Source organism: Mesoplodon bidens (genome assembly GCF_964165515.1).
Source record: "Mesoplodon bidens genome assembly, chromosome: 7".
Taxonomy (NCBI): domain Eukaryota; kingdom Metazoa; phylum Chordata; class Mammalia; order Artiodactyla; family Ziphiidae; genus Mesoplodon; species Mesoplodon bidens.
In genome coordinates this window covers 64,331,870-64,356,137 of record NC_138164.1, presented here as the reverse complement: position 1 = coordinate 64,356,137, position 24,268 = coordinate 64,331,870, and the positions used below count along the sequence as shown (strand labels likewise).

Sequence of the window (24,268 nt, the reverse complement as noted above, 5' to 3'; positions counted from 1 at the left end):
GGGGGTGGGGCAAATCCCAGGCAACATATCATTTTACCTATAAACAATTATCTGTGTTTAACAAATTAGGACTTTTTTTAGGACTTAAAAAAAATGACACTTAACAACAACCCTTAATAGTGTATAATACCTAGTCCATGTTCAGCTTTCACTGATTGTCTTAAAGTCTTTTTACAGTTGGTTTGTTTGAGCAGGATTCACACATTGCATTTGGTTAGTTTAGCTGTCCTTTTCAGTTTCTTTTAATCTATAGCATTCCCTCCCCCCACCACCTTTTCTTTCCCATGATATTTATTGTTTAAAAACCAGGCATTTTACCCTGTGAAATTTCCCATATTCTGGGCTTGGTGATTGCATCCTTATTTTTCACGTGTTTTTTATTTGCTCTTTATGGTACCTATCGGAGTACCATATTCATAGGGATTCAGTTCAGGTTTTATTACCCTCCACATGAAAGGAATGATGATCAGAGAGGAAGCAAGGAAGGGCATTAATATTTGATTGCCTTCTGTATGCCCATTTCTGTGTGAGTTGTTTTCCTCTCAGTAGCCATTTGAGGTTGTTATTAGCCCCATTTCACAGATGAGGCTTAAGAAGTTAATTAGCCTGTTCAAGACATACGGCTATTACATAGTGAGTCCAGGCTTCACACCTCAATCTGGCTGATTTCAAAGCCCTTTCTCCTTCTGCTGCACTCCACAGCTTAAGTTCCCAAGAAAATGACTTTCCCAAGGTTGAACATATGGTAAGTGGTGTGCCAGGATTCAGGGTCTTCTGACTGCATATCTTTTGTCCCTTCTCCTGCTTCAGGCCTTCTTGTTGTGCCCAGTTACCACCTTAGAAACTGGGGTCACATCTAGAAGGCAATTCATCTTCTGAGCGTACATTTAAGTAATTTTGTCCTTGGGACAGAAATGCTTACTTAATCTTAGCGTTGGCAAGGTACTTTTTTTTTTTCATTTTACCTATGTTTATTGAACATCTGTCTACTTAGCGCCAGATATTATGCTACATACTTGCGATATGGTGATGAACAAAAAGACATGTTCCTTTCTGTCTTTGGGGGAAATTTCTCACCATAGGAATCTTGGTGCGAATTAGAGACCACCTCCCGATATAGAGGCTAAATGGGCCATGCTAACTCATTTCTTAGTCTCTCTTGCCCTGGACCCCAGACCCAGGACCTAGACCCAGACAGTGATTCACCTGCCCCAGACTTTTCTTTAAAACATTTATTTATTTATTTATTTGGCTGCGCCGGGTCTTACTTGTGGCACCAGGATCTTTGTTGCTGCATGCAGGATTTTTAGTTGCATCATGCAGGATCTAGTTCCCTGACCAGGGATTGAACCTGAGCCCACTGCATTGGGAGCACAGTCTTAACCACTGGACCACCTGGGAAGTCCCATCACCTGCCCCAGACTTCTGATCAGGATCTGGTGATCCAAAAAAACACAGGTAGAACGAAAACTTCTTTCTGGTGATAGCAGTAGTAGCTGCAGCACCCAATTTCTGAGGGCTCCAAAAACAGTGGTGCTGACAGCAATGTTGAGTGCCCAGTGCTGGCAGTGTTGGTGGTCCAAGTTGCTGCAACTCATGTCTAATGTGACTGCAAAGTGGAGGAAAGTTACTTTTAATCCCCAAAGCACACTTCTCATTAGAAGTTAATGACATCAGGAAGCTTCCCATTCACTTTGCAGTATTTAGGTGTAACATACAGATTGAGAAAAACTTTCTGCCCCCAAAACATATAAAGTTAATTTTTCAGAAATAAAGCTTAAGAATACTTGTTGACTCTGTTTTGAAATATTAGTTTCCCATGTTCCTGAGAGTAGAGCATCAATGTAACAATAGCTTCTTTTGTTTCAGGAGAATGATCCATCTGTGAGACTGAAAATTGCATCCTTGTTGGGTTTACTGTCAAAGACTGCAGGATTTTCACCAGACTGCATTATGGATGATGCCATTAACATCCTGCAGAATGAAAGTAAGTTGCAATTTAAAAGCTATATAGGGAATTCCCTGGCTGTCCTGTGGTTAGGACTGAGCTGCCACTGCAGGGGGCATGGGTTTGATCTCTGGTTGGGGAACTAAGACCCTGTATGCTGCACAGTGTGGCCATAAAAAAAGAAAAAGCTGTATAATTAGACCAGAAATCTTTAGTTCCTTTTGTATACAATGTAGAACAAAATTTTGTTGTGTTGGTGGTTATTGAAAAGGAATTTGAGGATGATTCAATAAAACCATGTACATATATTTATACTAGAGTTAAAATACAGGTTTGTCTCTTAATAGCTATCATTTATTGATCTCTACTAATTGCCATATACTTAAGGTAGTTTACATATGACATAAGGTAGATACTATTGTCCCTATTTTATAGGCTGGGAAACTGAAGCTCAGAGAAGTTAACTAACTTGTTACACATACAAGGTTACATAATATGTGACAGAGTTGATGTTTTGTTGACTGTGCCTACTAACTCAGAAACTGTGGGAGGTGCTGCCCTGGTCATGGGGTTCCCCACAATTTACTTCCTATAAAGGCAACATCTCCCAAGTCTCATATGTTGTTGCCTTTTCTGTTTGTTCCTTGTTGATGCCCACTAAAATTATTCTCAGTGTTTAGGTGAAAAGGAAAACTATTTTACCTTAAAAAAATTTTTTTGATTATCTAGTTTTATTTATGTACAAGATTTTCTTATAGGGTTAGTGCCTCATTGCCTTGATATTTATTCTAAAATTAAATAAAATGAAATCCTTTGTGGCTGTTCCTGAAAGTACTATAGTTTTGTTTGAATTGTTTGTAGTTTCAAAAAATAGTTTTATTTCATTTTAGGGTATACATATTTAAACAAATATGATTATTTACATATTGGACAACATTTAGTCTATCAACTTGAGGTTATGAGAGTAATAAAGGTCCAGTGAACTTGAGACAGTCTAAATTCACTTATTGTACAACTGTTTAATGATAACAAATATCTTATATAAGTGGCCCATGGGTTGAAGTTGAGAATTTTTTATTTTGTTAGAAGCAACTTTAAATTTTACCTGTATTGAATTTTGACCCAAGACTTTTAATTCACAGGAAACAATCAAAATATATTTTAAAAAAATTTTTGGCATTTATTGAAATGCCAGTGTAATGACATTAGGGAGAAATTTAAAAAATATTCCTACTACTATCATAAAACAATTTGATGGTGGCGGAGTCAAGACGGCAGACTAGGAGGACACGGAGTTTGCATCTCTGCACAGCTAGGGCACCTACCAGGCACTGGTGGGGGACCACAGACATCGAAGGGGACGGTAGGAACCCCCGAGTGACTGGGTAGGACATGTTGGGGAGTGAGGGGGAAGGAGAAGTGGAGATGGGATGCTGGGGGGAGGGGAGGGGTTCCCAGACCAGGTGGGGCCCACCCATGGTTAGCGGATCAACAGGGACAGGAGAGACCCTCGGGAGAGGGGAGGAATGGAAGGGAGCACAGCCAGCATTTCCCTGCCCACTTGGGCCCATGGGGAGCCTGCTGAGGTCCTGGGCCTAATCCTCCGCCCTCGGAGGTCCAGCAGTGCTGAGCCTAAGCTCTGTCCACACCCCCCCACCCAGGGCCTTACCTCTGAACTCCGAACTCTGCACCCCAGGGCCCCCCTCAGGCCGTGCTGCCTTTCCCCACAGGTGCTATGCCTAGGCTCCCCCCCACTAAACCCCACCCCCGCCTAAGTTCGGCCCCTGCCTAAGCTCTGCCCCCACAGCCAAGGGTTTTGTTTTTTTTTTTTTTTAGGTTGTGTTTCTGTTTTACCTTGTTGTTGTTGATTCATTTATATTTTTATTTTTCTAATTTTATTTTATTCTTTATATTTTGTTATTCTGCTCCTTTTGGCTTGTTCCCCCCCTCCCCCTTTTTTTTCTTTTTTCTGTTGTGGTTCTGTTTCACCTTGTTGTAGTTGTTTCACTTATATTTTTCGTAATATATTTTTGGTTTTTCTAATTTTATTTTATTTTTTATTTCTGTTATTGTACTGCTCCTTTTTTTTTTATTTCTTTTTGCGGTACGTGGGCCTCTCACTGTTGTGGCCTCTCCCGTTGCAGAGCACAGGCTCCGGACGTGCAGGCTCAGCGGCCATGGCTCACAGGCCCACCCGCTCCGCGGCATGTGGGATCTTCCCGGACTGGGGCACGATCCTGTATCCCCTGCATTGGCAGGCGGACTCTCAACCACTGCGCCACCAGGGAAGCCCCTGTACTGCGCGCGCGCGCGCGTGTGTGTGTGTGTGTGTGTGTGTGTGTCTCTCTCTCTCTCTCTCTCTCTCTCCCCCCCCCTATTGCTATGCTGCGTGGCTTGCAGGATCTTGGTTCCCAGAACGGGGGTTGGGGCTGAGCTCCTTGGTGGGAGTGCCGAGTCCAAACTGCTAGACTAACAGAGAACCTCAGACCCCAGGGAATATTAATTGGAGTGAGGTCTCCTGGAGGTCCTCATCTCAGCACCAAGACCTGGCTCTACCCAACTGCCTGCAAACTCCAGTGCTGGACGCCTTAGGCCAAACAACCAGTAAGGCAGGAATACAGCCCCATACATCAGAAAAAATGAGGCGACAGAAAAATCTGTTACAGACAAGGGAGCAAGGTAAAAACCTACAAAACCAAATAAATGAAGAGTTAATAGGCAACCTACCTGAAAAAGAATTCAGAGTCATGATAGTAAAGGTCCAAAATCTCGGAAATAGAATGGAGGCACGGATTGAGAAAATACAAGAAATGTTTAACAAAGACCTAGAAGAACTAAGGAACAAACAAACAGTGATGAACAACACAATAACTGAGATGAAAAATGCACTAAAAGGAATCAATAGTAGAATAACTGAGGCAGAACATTAAGTGAGCTGGGAGATTGAATGGTGGGAATAACTGCAGAGGAGCAGAATAAAGAATAGAGTCAGCTGGTAGGCTCCACTCTAAGATGATCCTTTATGTCTTTGGAGGACTGCTAAATATTAGTGTTTTTTGCTGTTTTTCTGTGGGACCCATCAGCTTTTGACTCTCCTGCTAGGAAGACAGAGAAATGCCTGGCTGCTATGGTTTTTTTTTTAGCCAAAGCAACTGAAGGGAGCTAGGGAGAGGGAGGGAGTCTCATTTTCAATATGTTGATTATCTCTTAATCTTCTCTTCTTTATTATATTTCCTCCCTGTCCTCACCTAGTATTCCCCAAATTAGATTCTTTCCGTCCTAATTTTTATAGAGAACAAACCTCCTATTTCAGTGGTCACTTGGTTATATAGGATAGGGAAGGAGACAGGGGTCCAACTACTTCTTATAGACCCTTCAAACAAATCCCTGCTTCATCCCTGTTTTGGGGTGTTTTTTGGTTGTCTTTTTTAAAATCTACAGTTCCTGAATCTTTCTGGGCGTATGGCTAGAATTTATTTGCTCTGTCGCGACACCCTCCTCAGTAGGCATTTAGTATTAGATTTCTCAGTTTTGCCATAGACTTTTTTTTTTTTATTTATTTATTTTTTGGCATACTAAGTCTTTTTTTTAACATCTTTATTGGAATATAATTGCTTTACAATGGTGTGTTAGTTTCTGCTTTATAACGAAGTGAATCAGCTACACACACACACACACACACACATATATATATATATATATATATTCCCATATTTCCTCCCTCTTGTGCCTCCCTCCCACCCTCCGTATCCCACCCCTCTAGGTGGTCACAAAGCACCGAGCTGCCATAGACTTTTTTTTTTTTTCTTTTTTGCGGTACGTGGGCCTCTCACTGTTGTGGCCTCTCCCGCTGCGGAGCACAGGCTCCAGACGTGCAGGCTCAGCGGCCGTGGCTCACAGGCCCAGCCGCTCCGCGGCATGTGGGATCTTCCCGGACTGGGGCACGAACCCGTGTCTCCTGCATTGGCAGGCGGACTCTCAACCACTGCGCCACCAGGGAAGCCTGCCATAGACTTTTAACTGCTTTCTGTCTCTGAAAAATTTGTTGACTTTTCTCATCTTTTTACCTTTCTTCTCCTGTTTTCTTTGTCCTTGTAAGTTTATACCTTTTAAATTTCTTTACGCTTATATGTTAATGAGGTTTTAGGAAAGAATTAGTGATAAACAGATGTGTTCAATCTATTGTGTTTTACTGGAAGTCTTAGTAAGAGGTGATTTAACCAGTGTTTTCTGAGCTTTAGTCATTTATATATCATACCATTTTTGACATATTTGTTTCACATCTATATATGGTTTACTTAATTTTTTAAGTGGACAATTATTTTTTAGTTAAATAAAATTAATTTAAAGAGACTATATTAGTAAAGGTAAAGGGAAATTAATGTTATCAACATAATAACTGCAATTTTTATTTTGTTCATTAAAATATGTACAAGCATACCTCTGAGATACTGCAGGTTCTGTTCCAGACCACCACAGTAAAGTGAATATCACAATAAAGCAAGTCACACAAGTTTTTTGATTTCCCGGTGCAGATAAAAGTAATGTCTACACTATACTGTAGTCTATTAAGTGTGCAATAGCATTATGTCTAAAAAGAATGTACTACCTTAATACTGTATTGCTAAAAAATGTTAACCATAATTTGAGCCTTTAGTGAGTCATTATCTTTTTGCAATAGTAATATCAAAGATCATTGATCACAAATCACCATAACAAATATAATAATGAAAGTTTGAAATATTTCAAGAACTACCAAAAGGTGACAGAGACATGAAGTGAGCAGTGCTGTTGAAAATGGCACTGATAGACTTGCTGGATGCAGGGTTGAGGCAAACCTTCAATTTGTAAAAAATGTAGTACAGTATCTTCAAAGTGCAATAAAGTGAAGCACAGTGAAACAAGGTATGCCTCTACAAGGTTATTAATATAAAAATGATTTTCCTAATGCCACCTAAATCCTCTTGTATACCACTAGCATTATAAGAGCCGCATTTTGGAACAAAGAAGAGAATTTAGACAGAGAAGAGAATCTGGCTAAGGTGATTGATAGTGATTCACTTAGAATTGGCTGTTTGCCCATTTATTAAGCATCTGTTGGGCATATAATGAGTCGCGCTAGATTCTGAGAATACAAAGGTGAATAAAGCACAGTCCTTGCCCTTAAGGATCTTTCAGTCTCCTGGTTTTGTCTGATATGCAAATAAATAAGTATCGTAAAGTGTTACAGCTGATTCAGTGGAAGCATGAGGAAGAAATGGTCAATTTTTTTAGGGGAAGAAGGAAAAGCACCATACAGGAGGTGACACTTCAGGATTAGTAGGTGCTCCCTGGGGAGTAGGGTTGAAAATGGAGTTGGATGTAGATGAAGGCATTCTAGGTAGGGAAGTTGGCCTGAGCAAATTATAAGTAATTGGGGAAAAGGGTGCTAGAGGAGACCTGAAAGAGATGAGGCTAGAAAAGTAGGGCGGGCTAGACATCATGGCGGGACTGGTATGTATGTATGTATGTATATATGTATGTATGTATATATGCATGCCCTGCTAAGGAATTTAGACTTTATCTTGAAGGCAATGAAAAGCCCTTGAATTAGTCAAGCACTAAACATTTTTGGAGCACTATGTGCCATCCTGTGGAGGACTCAAATTTTTAGACATGATCCCTATAGGAACTTAGTTGAAGGGAATCAGGGATCAAATAGTAGAACCCAGCTGATAAAAATCTACATTCTTTACCCAAGTAAATTTAGTTTCTATAGTGATCTCCTTCTGAAATTCTAAAACCCAACTTTCCATCTTCCTTTCTAGAGTCTCATCAAGTCCTAGCTCAGCTGTTGGACACTTTGCTTGCAATTGGCACTAAACTCCCAGACAATCAAGCTATCCAGATGCGATTAGTTGATGTAGCCTGCAAGGTAAGAATATAATCGTTAGACACAGGGTTGCATCTTTCTTGAACAGTTTTGCATTATCTGGAGAGGTGATATGAGCTGTAAGATCTGCTTACCTCCATCCTAAATCTATAACTGAGAATTGCCAAGGACTCTTAATGGTTTAAAGAGCTGCCTCATTTTTTTGTTTCTTGATGTTGGATTAGGAATAAAGTTGAGTAACTTGTTATAAAATGAACTTCCTCATCCTCCCAAAAGAAATGAAAATAATCATAGGAACTACCATGCATCCTGTACCTAATATATGTACTCTGCTTATTATGGTACTTTGTACCCAGTTTTTCATTTGTTCCTCATAGTCCTTTAGGGAAGTGCTATTATACCTCTTTTACTAAGGTGGGAATTGAGGTTGGAGAAGTTTAGTTTCCCCAAGTTTTCACAGTTAGGAAGTTGCAGAACCAGGGCATAAACTCCTTTTTCTGATTCCAAAGCCCATATTCTTTTTATGATACTTTGTTGCCTCAGTAAACAGACCAACTAGACAAAAGTGTTTCGGAAATTTTTTTTATCTGATTATAAAAAATTGTATGTACATTAGTTATGCTTTTTTTTTTTTTTTTTGGGTGCAGTACGTGGGCCTCTCACTGTTGTGGCCTCTTGCGCTGCGGAGCACAGGCTCCGTACGTGCAGGCTCAGCGGCCATGGCTCATGCGCCCAGCTGCTTTGCGGCATGTGGGATCTTCCCGGACTAGGGCACGAACCCGTGTCCCCTGCATTGGCAGGTGGACTCTCAACCACTGCGCCACCCGGGAAGCCCAGTTGTGCCTTTTGACTTAATTTGGAGCTTTTTATTAGCTGTCTTTTGTGCATAACACCAGTTCCTAAACTTTGTAGAACTGACTTTACTTTTTTTTTTTTTAACATCTTTATTGGAGTATAATTGCTTTACATTGTTGTGTTAGTTTCTGCTGTATAACAAAGTGAATCACCTATACGTATACATATATCCTCATATCCCCTCCCTCTTGTGTCTCCCTCCCACCCTCCCTATCCCACCCCTCTAGGTGGTCACAGAGCACCAAGCTGTTCTCCTTGTGCTATGCGGCTGCTTCCCACTGGCTATCTGTTTTACATTTGGTAGTGTATATAGGTCCATGCCACTCTCTCACTTTGTCCCAGCTTACCCTTCCCCCCTCCATGTCCTCAAGTCCATTCTTGTTTGTAGATTTTTTTGATGATGACCATTCTGACTGGTGTGAGGTGATACCTCATTGTAGTTCTGATTTGCATTTCTCTAATGATTAGTGATGTTGAGCATCCTTTCGTGTGTTTGTTGGCAATCTGTATATCTTCTTTGGAGAAATGTCTGTTTAGATCTTCTGCCCATTTTTGGATTGGGTTGTTCTTTTGATATTGAGCTGCATGAGCGCTTGTATATTTTGGAGAGTAATCCTTTGTCAGTTGCTTCGTTTGCAAATATTTTCTCCCATTCTGAGGGCTGTCTTTCCATCTTGCTTATGGTTTCCTTTGCTGTGCAAAAGCTTTGAAGTTTCATTAGGTCCCATTTGTTTATTTTTGTTTTTATTTCCATTTGTCTAGGAGGTGGGTCAAAAAGGATCTTGCTGTGATTTATGTCAAAGAGTGTTCTGACAATTGGCTTTAGTTTTAATCTTTTTGATAAATTTATTTTGAGACTATAAGGAGACATATGTTTGAATTGTGGAAGGGTTATATTCATGGAATTAGAAAGCCATTTCTGAACCCCAGGAAAGAGTATTTCATTTATCTTAATAAACAATGACAACAATAAACAAACCCAGAACACTTTGAGAAGTACAGTATTAAAAGCTTAAGTGTAAAAAACTAGGGATTATGTGTTTGAGAGAGTAAGTGTATCTCCCATGTGAGAGTATATATATACCTGGGAGGTTGTGCTTGTGAGAGAGGCGTCGTACTCAGTGGATTGTTCTGCTTGAAATAACAGTTTCTTAAATTTGTTTTAAATAAACCTTTTATTATAAAAATTTATACTCATGGAACTTTGGAAAGATACTAAAAAGTATAAAGAAAGAACTACACTCAACCATTATAAAGGCAACCATTATTATTGGTCTTTTGATGTATGCTTTCTGATTTTTTTTTTCTGTATACAGATTGATTGCTTTTCTTTTTACACATGTAGCTGTAATCATATTCTATGTTCAATTTTGCTTTTTCACTAATGTAACAAAAGTATTTTCCTTATATTGTAAATGTTTTATAAATATTTTTAATGGTTGCATGATATTTTGTCCAGTAATTAAACCATAGTTTGTCCTAACTATTCTCCTATTATTGGACATTTATATTGTAGCCATTTTGTAAAATTGTAAATAATAGTACAGTGAATGTGATTAGTCTAAAGTATTTTTTGTATTTAGGGTTATTTCCTAAACATAGATTGTTACAGTAGAATTACTAGATGAAAGCACTTAGAGTGTTTTGTAAGGCTTTTGATACTTTTGCCGAATTGTTTTCCAAAGTATTCCAGTTTATATGCCCATCAACAGTATATGAGAGTGCCTAATTTCACCTGTTTTTCTAGCATTGGATATTAAACAAGAGATTAAAATTTAAACAAGAGATAAACCTGTTAATTTGGTAGGACGAAAATGGCGTTTCTTTTTTTTTAATTTCCTTTTTAAAAGATTACTAGTGAGACCTCATATTTGTTCTTCATTTGTATGTCCTCTCTTGATAATGAGCTTTTCATGTTTTCCAGTTTCTCATATGGAGTTTTTGTACATTTCTTCACCATTTGTAATAGGGTAAAAATTTGAACTACCTGGAAATGGCAGATCTGTCACAAGGTTTTGCAAATTCACATAAATAAAACTATGATTCATAGCTACAGTTACTGTTTCTATTGCCTAATGCTATTTTGTCTCTGATTTTTGCCATACAGTGTGCCTTGAGATATGATTCACATACAATAACATTCACTCTTTTGATAGAAATAATGCAAAGTATGTTTTTCAACTACAGTGGAATGAAATTAGATGAGTAACAGAAAAAAATTAGGAAAAGCACAAATATGTTGAAATTAAACAACATATTCCTATTTAACCAATGGGTCAAAGAAGAAATCAGTAGGGAAATTAGAAAATACTTTGAGATGAGTGAAAATGAAGACACAACATACCAAAACTGGGCTGCATCTAATGCATGCTGAGAGGGAAATTTATAGTAATTAGTGTCTATAGTAAAAAAGAAGATCTCATACCAGTACCCTAACCTTCCACCTTAAGACGCTGTATAAAGAAGAGCACACTAAATATAAAGCATGCGGAAAGAAGGAAATACAAAAAACTAGAGGAGAAATTGATGAAATCAAGAGTAGAAAAACATTAGAGAAAAATCAGAGAACCAAAAGCTTGTTATTTGAAAAGAGCAACAAAATTGATAAACCTTTAGTTTTGGAAAGGAAGAAAAGAAGGCCCAAATTATTAGAATCAGAAGTGAAAAGAGGCTATTTCTGCTGACCTGACAGAAAAGAAAAGGAGCGTGGGGGCTCAGTAGTCATGGCACACGGGCTTAGTTGCCTGACAGCGTGTGGGATCTTAGTTCCCCGACCAGGTATTGAACCACGTCCCCTGCATTGGAAGGCGGATTCTTAACCACTGGACCAGCAGGGAAGTCCTTTATCCTTATTATTTTTTTGAAGTTCATATTGCTCCTTTATATATTTTTAAAATGTAAGATGTGAATCTGCCATATTTTTTGTTTCACAGTAGGAAGAAAGTCATGCTTTTGGGTACTCTTAACGTTTCAAAATTCATCTCATTTTATCCTGTTAGTAATCCTGTGAGGTACATTGTACAGCTAGTCCTCATTTGATAGATGATGAGATTTAGATTTGGCCAGGAAATTACTAAGTCTTTTCTTGTGTAGGATTCGCACAACTGAAATTAGAGGTCTTCTGCTTTCTTTCCTATCTGAAGATTTTTCTAGAAGAACAAATATCTTGTTATTTTTGCTTATATGGCTTCCTTAGAGCCTAGTTTAATACTTTGTTTTTCTGTTTCCATCTCACCTTCTTTTCCATTCTCTGTTTCTTTTCTGTTCCTTTAATTCTGTGGCAAAAGTATCAAAACATCAAGCTCTTAAGGCAAAAGATAGAAACATACAGCATTTTAACATTTATCAAATACTACCCAAACAGATATTATGTGTTGTTTGTTAGGAGAGGTTGTCTGTTAGAATCATTTCCATTGCTAAGTACACTGAATTTTTATCTGTGCTTAAAAACAATCCATATTGGTGGGAATTCCTTGGCGGTCCAGTGGTTAGGACTCAGCTCTGTCAGTGACGTCGCCAGGGTTCAATCCCTGGTCGGGGCCGTAAGATCCCACAAGCCGTGCAGTGTGCTGCCTCCCTCCCCCTCCCAATAAAGAAAAAAATATCCATATTGAAACTGAATGAGTCAGTAAGGTATTTTTGTCTTATTTAACCTCAGTCTCAGATTTTCTTGATGTACTTAATCATTGATTTTTTTTTCCTGTAGCAATAGTTTTAAACTGATTGGTTTAGCTTATTTTATTTTTGACGTGGATTGCTCTTATTATCAGGGATGTGGTTTGCTTACTCACTCCATTAATAGAGAAATGATGGCACTTTAATGGCCTGGGTATAACACCAAAATAGCATCATCTGCAGAGCAGACACTAGGCAGCTATTAGTGATGATAGCCGTGATGTAAGTAGTGACCTGTGGGGGAAGGACATCATAAAACTGTAATTGCTGCCCTGAGGGTGTGATTTAGACTTATGATCTCTTTTGAGCTAACATTCAGTGTGCAGTAATAGGCTGGTTATGCGTCAGTGTTGCCTTGGTTACCCTAATAGGAACTAGAATGTTTTAGTTTGTTTGAAAATCAAATGAAGTATTTGTAACAATTGCAGCAGTCTGCCAGGGGCTGGTGGTTCAGTTAACAGTTTAGTTATGACAAATGATGCTTCCATACTAAATAAAAATAGTTTTTTAAAAAAAGAACAACTTTGCTGTATTAACTGTGACAGAGAGTCATTGTCAGCTTCATATCTGGAAATTTCTCTTAACTTCTCAGTTTCAGTGTGTTATTTTGTTGGATAATTTTGAGCCCTTACTATACATGACATTGTGATCACTTAAAAGTATATGTTTCGGGCTTCCCTGGTGGCGCAGTGGTTGAGAGTCTGCCTGCCGATGCAGGGGACACGGGTTCGTGCCCCAGTCCGGGAAGATCCCACATGCCGCGGAGCGGCTAGGCCCGTGAGCCATGGCTGCTGAGACTGCGCGTCTGGAGCCTGCGCTCCACAACGGGAGAGACCACAACAGTGAGACGCCCGCGTACCACTAAAAAAAAAAAAAAAAAAAAAAAAAAAAAAAGTATATGTTTCACATTTCTGTAGCTTAAATAACTTGGAGGCATGAACTAACTCTGATCTAAAATGCTTGATTGAGACATTTTTATAAGGAGACAGTACCTCTCTGAGAGCCCCAACCTCTGCACCTGAGCTTTCTCTCCAGGTTTCCTTTGTTCTCTCCTCTAAGTAAGTCTACCTGCCTAGTCTAACTTCATGTAGAACATAGCTTCACACAGAAAGTTCAGGTCCATTTAGTTCAGGAATTTCCCCTTGGAGCATTCTGATGTGAACCATTAACAGGTGCTGAGTACCTTTCCTGACAGACTGCCCTCTTATTAGACAGCTATCACTGGAAAGTTCATGCTTGTGTCCTCCAGATCAGCAGGGCTGTTTCATCCAGCTGGCCCACTTTTACCTCTGACCCGTCTCTGTTTTCTATTTTTCGCAACCACCTGTCCTTCTTTTCCCCACCTGTTTACCCTCTCTTCTTAAGCAGGTTGTTTTTTTAAAAGTACATGCCAAGTGCCAGGCACTATGCTAGGCATTTGTACTTACTGAATGTCTATTATATCTGGGACACTATTAGCTGATTTTCCATACAATAATTATTAAATGAATTCATTTTAATCCACTCACCATAAAACTTCATGGTAGGGGATATTATTCCTATTATTACAAAGTAAGGATTTCTAAAAACTTAAGGGGCTTGGTGAAGACCACATAGATACTAAGTGGCAGCTCCAACAATCAGATCTAGGTCTGGTTCCAGTCTGTGTTCATTCCACTATGCTTTGCCTCTCAAACAAGAGGGGAAACAAGTTATGAAATCCACTTTCTTTGCAAAGCCTCCTACACCTCCTCCAGGCATTCTCTGCACCTGTGTGGGTATGAGTCTGCTATACCTACCCCCTTTTTATGGTCTTAAAGTATACTTATTCTTATGGATGATATAATATTTTTCTAATGTTTATGAAACAGTATGGTTAGTTTATTCTTTTTTGTGTATATTTAAACTTTCATTTTTAAAAAAAATCTCTAATTTGGGAATTCTGTGGCGGTCCAGTGGTTAGGACTTGGTGCTTTCGGTGCCGAGGGCCCGGATTCAATCCCTGGTCGGGGAACTAAGATGCCCCAAGCCATGTGGTGTGGCCTTAAAAAAACAAACAAACAAACTCAAACTTGAAGAAAAATTGCAAGCACAGTAATAAAGAACTTTCTTTTCTTGTGAACCATTTTAGACTAAGTTGCTAACATGGTGCCCCATTACTCTTCAATACTTCAGTTTGTGTTTCCTATAAACAAAGATACTCTCCTTCATAACCTCAATATGACCATCAAAATCAGGACACTGACATCAACATATTACCATTTAATCCTCAAACCTCATTCAAATTTCAGTATTTATTCCAATGTCCTTTATAGGAAAAGAATCCAGTTCAGGATCGCATCTTGCATTGATTGTCAACATATCTCATCAGTCTTTTTCTTTTTTTTTAAATTAATTAATTAATTATTATTATTTTTTTGGCTGTGTTTGGTCTTTTATTTCCCAATACTGTATATTTATTTATACATAAATTGTATATATTTTTTTATTTTAAAATTTTATTTTATTTATTTTTGGTTGCGTTGGGTCTTTTTTTTTAACATCTTTATTGGAGTATAATTGCTTCACAATGGTGTGTTAGTTTCTGCTTTATAACAAAGTGAATCAGCTGTACATATACATATATCCCCATATCTTCCTCCCTCTTGCGTCTCCCTCCCACCCTCCCTATCCCAACCGTCTAGGTGGTCACAAAGCACCAAGCTGATCTCCCTGTGCTATGCAGCTGCTTCCCACTAGCGATCTATGTTACATTTGGTTAGTGTGTATATGTCCATGCTACTCTTTCACTTCGTCCCAGTTTACCCTTCCCCCTCCCCGTGTCCTCAAGTCCATTCTCTAGTAGGTCTGCGTCTTTATTCCTGTCTTACCCCTAGGTTCTTCATGACCATTTTTTTTTTTTTTTTAGATTCCATATATATGTGTTAGCATACGATATTTGTTTTTCTCTTTCTGACTTCTTAACTCTGCATGACAGACTCCAGGTCCATCCACCTCACTACAAATAACTCAGTTTCACTTCTTCTTATGGCTGAGTAATATTCCATTGTATATATGTGCCACATCTTCTTTATCCATTCATCTGTTGATGGACACTTAGGTTGCTTCCATATCCTGGCTATTGTAAATAGAGCTGCAATGAACATTATGGTACATGACTCTTTCTGAATTATGGTTTTCTCAAGGTATATGCCCAGTAGTGGGATTGCTGGATTGTATGGTAGTTCTATTTTTAGTTTTCTGAGGAGCCTCCATACTGTTCTCCATAGTGGCTGTATCAGTTTACATTCCCACCAACAGTGCAAGTAAGTTGTAAGTCACACCCTCTCCAGCATTTATTGTTTGTAGATTTTTTGATGATGGCCATTCTGACTGGTGTGAGGTGATACCTCACTGTAGTTTTGATTTGCATTTCTCTAATGTTTAGTGATGTTGAGCATCCTTTCATGTGTTTGTTGACAATCTGCACATCTTTGGAGAAATGTCTGTTTAGGTCTTCTGCCCATGTTTGGATTGGGTTGTTTGTTTTTTTGATATTGAGCTGCATGAGCTGCTTGTAAAATTTGGAGATTAATCCTTTGTCAGTTGCTTTATTTGCAAATATTTTCTCCCATTCTGAGGACTGTCTTTTTGCCTTGTTTATGGTTTCCTTTGCTGTGCAAAAGCTTTGAAGTTTCATTAGGTCCCATTTGTTTATCTTTGTTTTTATTTCCATTTGTCTAGGAGGTGGGTCCAAAAGGATCTTCCTGTGATTTATGTCATAGAGTGTTCTGCCTATGTTTTCCTCTAAGAGTTTGATAGTTTCTGGCCTTACATTTAGGTCTCTAATCCATTTTGAGTTTATTTTTGTGTATGGTGTTAGGGAGTGTTCTAATTTCATTCTTTTACATGTAGCTGTCCAGTTTTCCCAGCACCACTTATTGAAGAGGCTGTCTTTTCTCCATTGTATATTCTGGCCTCCTTTATCAAAAATAAGGTGACCATATGTCCGTGGGTTTATCTCTGGGCGTTCTATCCTGTTCAATTGATCGCTATTTCTGTTTTTGTGCCAGTACCATACTGTCTTGATTACTGTAGCTTTGTAGTATAGTCTGAAGTCTGGTAGCCTGATTACTCCAGCTCCGTTTTTCCTTCTCAAGATTGCTTCGGCTATTTGGGGTCTTTTTTTTTTTTTTGCGGTACACGGGCTTCTCACTGTTGTGGCCTCTCCCGTTGCGGAGCACAGGCTCCGGACACGCAGGCTCAGCGGCCATGGCTCACGGGCCTAGCCACTCCGTGGCATGTGGGATCTTCCCGGACCGGGGCACGAACCTGTGTCTCCTGCATCGGCAGGCGGACTCTCAACCACTGCGCCACCAGGGAAGCCCTATTCGGGGTCTTTTGTGTTTCCATACAAATTGTGAAATTTTTTGTTCTAGTTCTCTGAAAAATGCCATTGGTAGTTTGATAGGGGTTGCATTGAATCTGTAGATTGCTTTGGGTAGTATAGTCATTTTCACAATGTTGATTCTTCCAATCCCAAAACATGTTATATCTCTCCATCTGTTTGTATCATCTTTAATTTCTTTCATCAGTGTCTTATAGTTTTCTGCATACAGGTCTTTTCTCTCCTTAGAAAGGCTTATTCCTAGGTATTTTATTCTTTTTGTTGCAATGGTAAATGGGAGTGTTTCCTTAATTTCTCTTTCAGATATTTCATCATTAGTGTATAGGAATGCAAGAGATTTCTGTGCATTAATCTTATATCCTGCTGCTTTACCAAATTCATTGATTAGCTCTAGTAGTTTTCTGGTAGCATCTTTGGGATTCTTTATGTTTAGTATCATGTCATCTGCAAACAGTGACAGCTTTACTTCTTCTTTTCCGATTTGGAATCCTGTTACTTCTTTTTCTTCTCTGATTGCCGTGGCTAAAATTTCCAAAACTATGTTGAATAATAGTCGTGAGAGTGGATAACCTTGTCTTCTTCCTGATCTTAGAGGAAATGGTTTCAGTTTTTCACCATTGAGAACGATGTTGGCTGTGGGTTTGTTATATATGGCCTTTATTATGTTGAGGTAAGTTCCCTCTATGCCTACTTTCTGGAGGGTTTTTAACATAAATGAGTGTTGAATTTTGTCGAAAGCTTTTTCTGCATCTATTGAGATGATAATATGGTTTTTCTCCTTCAATTTGTTAATAATCACATCGATTGAACTGCGTATACTGAAGAATCCTTTGCATTCCTGGGATAAACCCCACTTGAACATGGTGTATGATCCTTTTAATATGCTGTTGGATTCTGTTTGCTAGTATTTTGTTGAGGATTTTTACATCTATGTTCATCAGTGATATTGGGCTGTAGTTTTCTTTCTTTGTGACATCTTTGTCTGGTTTTGGTATCAAGGTGATGGTGGCCTCGTAGAATGAGTTTGGGAGTGTTCCTTCTTCTGCTATATTTTGGAAGAGTTTGAGAAGGATAGGTGTTAGCTGTTCTCTAAATGTTCGATAGAATTCACCTGTGAAGCCATCTGGTCCTGGGCTTTTGTTTGTCGGAAGATTTTTAATCACAGTCTCAATTTCAGTGCTTGTGATTGGTCTGTTTATATTTTCTATTTCTTCCTGGTTCAGTCTCGGAAGGCTGTGCCTTTCTAAGAATTTGTCCATTTCTTCCAGGTTGTCCATTTTATTGACGTATAGTTGCTTGTAGTATTCTCTCATGATCCTTTGTACTTCTGCAGTGTCCGTTGTAACTTCTCCCTTTTCGTTTCTAATTCTGTTGATTTGAGTCTTCTCCCTTTTTTTCTTGATGAGTCTGGCTAATGGTTTATCATATTTGTTTGTCTTCTCAAAGAACCAGCTTTTAGTTTTATTGATCTTTATTATTGTTTCTTTCATTTCTTTTTAATTTATTTCTGATCTGATCTTTATGATTTCTTTCCTTCTGCTAACTTGGGTTTTTTTTTGTTTTTCTTTCTCTAATTGCTTTAGGTGTACTCTTAGGTTGTTTATTTGAGGTGTTTCTTGTTTCTTGAGGTAGGATTTTATTGCTATAAACTTCCCTCTTAGAATTCCTTTTGCTGCATCCTATAGGTTTTGGGTTGTCATGTTTTCATTGTAATTTGTTTCTAGTTATTTTTTGATTTCCTCTTATATTTCTTCAGTGATCTCTTGGTTATTTAGTAGTGTATTGTTTAGCCTCCCTGTGGTTGTATTTTTTACAGATTTTTTCCTGTAATTGATATCTAGTCTCATGGCATTGTGGTTGGAAAAGATACTTGGTATGACTTCAGTTTTCTTAAATTTACCAGGGCTTGATTTGTGACCCAAGATATGATCTATTCTGGAGAATGTTCCATGAGCATTTGAGAAGAAAGTGTATTCTGTTGTTTTTGGATGGAATGTCCTATAAATATCGGTTAAGTCCATCTTGTTTAATGTATCATTCAAAGCTTGTGTTTCCTTATTTATTTTCATTTTGGATGATTTGTCCATTGGTGAAAGTGGGGTGTTAAAGTCCCCTACTATGAATGTGTTACTGTCGATTTCCCCTTTTATGGCTGTTAACACTGCCTTATGTATTGAGGTGCTCCTATGTTGGGTGCATAAATATTTACAATTGTTATATCTTCTTCTTTGATTGATCCCTTGATCATTATGTAGTGTCCTTCTTTGTTTCTTGTAATAGTCTTAATTTTAAAGTCTACTTTGTCTGATATGAGAATTGCTCCTCCAGCTTTCTTTTTATTTCCATTTGCATGGAATATGTTTTTCTATCCCCTCACTTTCAGTGTGTATGTGTCCCTAGGTCTGAAGTGGGTCTCTTGTAGATAGCATATATCCGGGTCTTGTTTTTGTATCTATTCAGCCAGCTAGTATGTGTCCCTAGGTCTGAAGTGGGTCTCTTGTAGATAGCATATATACGGGTGTTGTTTTTGTATCCATTCAGCCAGTCTCTGTCTTTTGGTTGGAGCATTTAATCCATTTACATTTAAGGTAGTTATCAATATGTATGTTCCTATTACCATTTTCTTAATTGTTTTGGGTTTGTTATTGTAGGTCTTTTCCTTCTGTTGTATTTCCTGCCTAGAGAAGTTTCTTTAGCATTTGTTGTAAAGCTGGTTTGGTAGTGCTGAATTCCCTTAGCTTTTGCTTGTCTGTAAAGGTTTTAATTTCTCTGTCGAATGTGAATGACATCCTTGCTGGGTAGAGTAATCTTGGTTGTATGTTCTTGCCTTTCATCACTTTAAATATGTCCTGCCACTCCCTTCTGGCTTGCAGAGTTTCTGCTGAAAGATCAGCTGTTAACCTTATGGGGATTCCCTTGTATGTTATTTGTTGTTTTTCCCTTGCTGCTTTTAATATTTTTTCTTTGTCTGTGTTGGGTCTTCATTGCTGTGCGCAGGCTTTCTTTAGTTGCGGCGAGCAGGGGCCATTCTTCTTTGCGGTGTGTGGGATTATCATTGCAGTGGCTTCTCGTTGCAGAGCACTGCTCTAGGCGTGCAGCCTTCACTAGTTGTGGCGCATGGGCTTAGTTGCTCCGGGTCATGTGGGATCTTCCTGGATCAGGGCTCTAACCCGTGTCCCCTGCATGGGCAGGCTGATTCTTAACCAGTGCACCACCAGGGAAGCCCCAGTCTTTTTCAATTTGGAATAATTCTTCAGTCTTCAGTTCATTTCATTAACTTGACACTTCTGAAAATTATAGGACAGTAATTTTGTAGAATATCCCTGAATTTGGGTTTCTCTGATATTTTCTCATAATTAGATTCAAGTTTTCCACCTTTGGCACGAATATCACAGACTTGATGCTGTTCTGTTCTCATTGCATCCTATTAAGCGGTACACCATTTTGATTTGTTCCCATTAATGATAATGTTTACTTTGATCACTTGGTTAAGGGTGTTGTCTGTCAGATTTCTTCACTATAAAGTTACCGTTTCTTTTTGAAATGAATAAGTATTTTGTGGCATGGTACTACTACTTTGAAACTATGTAAATTGTCCTCAGACTTTCAATTTATTTATTTATATCAGTTATGGACTCAGATTTCTTGTTTATTCAATGTTATAATCTATTACTGTCATTATTCATCTTGTTCAAATTCCCTGATTTTGCCAGGTGGGAGCCCCTTCAGGATGGCTTCTATGTCCTTTTGACTTTTCTCTACAGTTACCCCTTTATCAGCTTGGGGGTTAGGGGCACTGACCATTTGAACAGTCAGAAATTCACATTTAACTTATAGTTGACCCTCCATATATGCAGTTCCTCAGTATACCCACTTCCTTTGTATCCATAGTGCTACATCCACAGTTCAACCAACCATGAACCGTATAGTACTGTAGTATTTGCTATTGAAGAAAAACTGTGTATAAGTGGACCCACTCAGTTCAAACCATGTTGTTCAAGGGTCAACTGTATTTTTTTTTTAATGCATCATTTCCTTCTGGCACAATAAAATATTTCAGGCCCACCTTGTACTTTCTCTAGTCTACCCCTGGAATGAGCTTTTCTCCAAGAAGCCCTGGGTCCTCTTAGTGGCGAATTTTATCTTGAAACCAAGTTCTGGGTACTAAGTGTGCTCATTGCTGTTGAGGTGTTGCTACTCTTGGGCCCTCTCAGTGGACAGAGCTAGCGGAGATACATATATATATATATATAAAATATATATATTCTAATGTAATATTTATATATATCATATACAAACATATATATCTGTATTTTTATTTCTATATCTGTATGTAAGAAAAATCATGTTCTCATCTCTCCTTGTAATTCAAACCCAACACTATAGTGTTTATTTTACAGTGTTTTTCTAGTATTTGTAACTTCTTTCTTAGACAGTATTATCCTTAATATATTTACTTATTTGATGTATCTTCCTGTTCAGTTTTGTATATGTGTGCATGTGTGTATGTTACTTCCACAAAGTGTCAGTGGCCTGGTTTGCTAATCATAAGAATTGGGTGTTCCTGAAAAAACCATAATTCAAAAAGAGTCATGTACCACAATGTTCATTGCAGCTCTATTTACAATAGCCAGGACATGGAAGCAACCTAAGTGTCCATCAACAGATGAATGGATAAAGAAGATGTGACACATATATACAATGGAATATTACTCAGCCATAAAAGGAAACGAAATTGAGTTATCTGTAGAGAGGTGAACGGACCTAGAGTCTGTCATACAGTGAAGTAAGTCAGAAAGAGAAAAACAAATACCATATGCTAACACATATATATGGAGTCTAAAAAAAAAAATGGTTCTGAAGAACCTAGGGGCAGGCCAGGAATAAAGTCGCAGACATAGAGAATGGACTTGAGGACTTGGGGAGGGGGCAGGGTAAGCTGGGATGAAGTGAGAGAGTGGCATGGACTTATATATACTACCAAATGTAAAATAGATAACTAGTAGGAAGCAGTCGCATAGCACAGGGAGATCAGCTCAGTGCTTTGTGACCACCTTGAGGGGTGGGACAGGGAGGGTGGGAGGGAGACGCAAGAGGGAGGAGATATGGGGATATATGTATATGTATAGCTGATTCACTTTGTTATACAGCAGAAACTAACACACCATTGTAAAGCAATTGTATTCCAATAAAGATGATAAAAAAGGGGGTATTAATTTAGTATCACTATGTTTATCAGGCAGTAATTCGAAACCCAAGCAGTTCGTCATGTCTGGAGAATAGTGATGCTTGAGAGTAGCAATATAAATATATGTAAAGAAAACAGGTATTGTAGAGCTTTTAAGTATTTAAGGTTCAAACGCCCAACTCTGAACATAGTAAGCAAAGTTTTAGAAATCATGACATTATTTATTTATGAAGCTGGATAGGGAAAAGAGCTCTAGATGGAGTGTCAGGAGACTTGGATTCCAGTATCAACTGTTCCACTAGGTTTGCGTTATTAGACATATCACTTAATCATTATTATCCTATAAAATAGGGAATTGGTGAAGGCACAAGGAGAGAGATGGGTGATTACTAGGGTACTTTCAGAGACTGTATGTCCCAGTGTTAGAGTGAGCAAGAGGGAAACTTGTTGTGTGATTTCAATCAGTGATTTCATTTATGGGTAGAAAATCCTGGAAAATTTGAACTTGAAGGGAATATCCAAAGATACTATTTTGTGAACTTGAAGGGAATATCTAAAGATACTCTTTTGTATTGACAATACATGCAGTTATCTCATTATTTTAGATTATAGTAATAATAGCTAATAGTCATATTATGCTTTATAGTATATAAAGTTTTTTTTTTAATTTATATTCCTATTTGAGCCTTATGATAAACCTATAAGTTAGGTAAGGCAGATATTATTGTTCCTTCTTTATAAATGAGGAAAGTGAGGCTCTAAGAGGTCCAGTTGCTTGATCAATGTTACACATATAGAGTCAGAGCTGAAATTTGAAGCTAGGTCTTTTTTTTTCAATGTATATATACTTTATAATATGGAAATTTTCAGATTTACTTATTCTTTCCAGTTTCTGGTATAAATTTGACAATTATTTATGCTTTGCAATCTTTTTCATGTTTTTTCCTTTCCCTTTTTTTTGTAGTCTGCTGTAATATTTTAAAGGAAATCCCTGACATGTTATTTAAATCATAAATACTTCAGTATGTCTCTAACTGATAATAACTGATATGTTTTTAATATAGCCATGATGCAGTTATTAACAGTTATTCCATATCATCTCATACCAGTTCATATTAAAAATTTTTTAATTGCATTAAATATCTTTTTGTAGTTGTTTTTTTTTTTTTTTTTGGATTAGCGTGTATTACCTTTGGATAGTCTCTTGAATTTCTTTTAATCAGTAACAGTGGCCCCTTTTGTTTTTCCTTTAATTGCCACAGATTTATTGAAGAAACTGGATCATTGGTCTTGTTTATGTCCTACATTCTGGATTTGATTGCTTCCTTTTGGTGTCATATATATGTTGACAGTGGGAACCCCTACAGATGGGCTTCTGTGTCCTTTTGATCTGGACTCAATTAGTCCTTGATATTTCCTTGCTTTTTGGTATAAGATGTCCCAGGTTCTTCTTACATATTTCTTGCCCAGTCCTTAAATTAGTCATTTCATTAAAGTATTTTCAGTTCCTGTTACTGCATTATGCAAATAGCTTATTTCAGTAGCAGTGGACTAGGATTGAGAGAGAGATAACTGAAAATTTGTTAAAAATAGTGGTGAGAAGTGCCAAAATGAAAAAGATTGACAGTACTAAGGGTCGACAAAGATGTGGCATATCTGGAACATTTACATATCACTGGTGGGAGTGTAAATTAGTTCAATTAGTACAACCACTTTGGAATACTATTTGGCAGTATCATCTTAAGCTGAACATATACATGTCCTATGACCCAGCAATTTCACTTCTTACTGTATATTCAGCAGAAATGTGAACATGTATACCAAAAGGCACATTCAAGAATAAGCAGAGAGCATTATTTAGAATAGCCCAAAAGTGGAAATAACCCAAATATTTATCAGCAGTAGAAAGGATAAATGGATTATGGTGTGTACACAAATGGAATACTGTACAGTAATGAGAATGAATAAACCATTGCTATAATGCCATACTATGGACGATTCTCACAAACATAATATTAAGCAAAGGAAGCCAGGCACTATTTGATTTTATAAAGTAGAAAACTAGACAAAATATATGTTAGAAGTCAAGATAATGGCTATTTTTTGTTGTTGAAGTATAGTTGATTTACAGTATTATATTAGTTTCAGGTGTACAACACAGTGATTTAGTATTTTTAGAGGTTATTCTGTACTTAATATTATTATGAAATATTGGCTATAATCCCTGTGCTGTACAATATATCCTTGTAGCTTATTTATTTTATACATAGTAGTTTGTACATCTTAATCCCCTACTCCTATTTTACTCCTCTTCCTTTTCCCACTGGTAACCACTAGTTTCCCCTCTATATCTGTGAGTCTATT

The 24,268-nt window shown here is 38.0% G+C and overlaps 1 protein-coding gene across 1 annotated transcript in view; it reads left to right on the top strand.

Annotated features, from left to right (window-relative positions):
* Positions 1-24,268, top strand: part of INTS4 (integrator complex subunit 4) — a 121,648-nt gene that overhangs the window by 18,912 nt on the left and 78,468 nt on the right. Inside the window, exons 3-4 of the mRNA XM_081241318.1 lie at positions 1,870-1,987; positions 7,756-7,862. Of these exons, the coding sequence (XP_081097444.1) occupies positions 1,870-1,987; positions 7,756-7,862 (225 nt within the window). The remainder of the gene's footprint in view (positions 1-1,869; positions 1,988-7,755; positions 7,863-24,268) is intronic.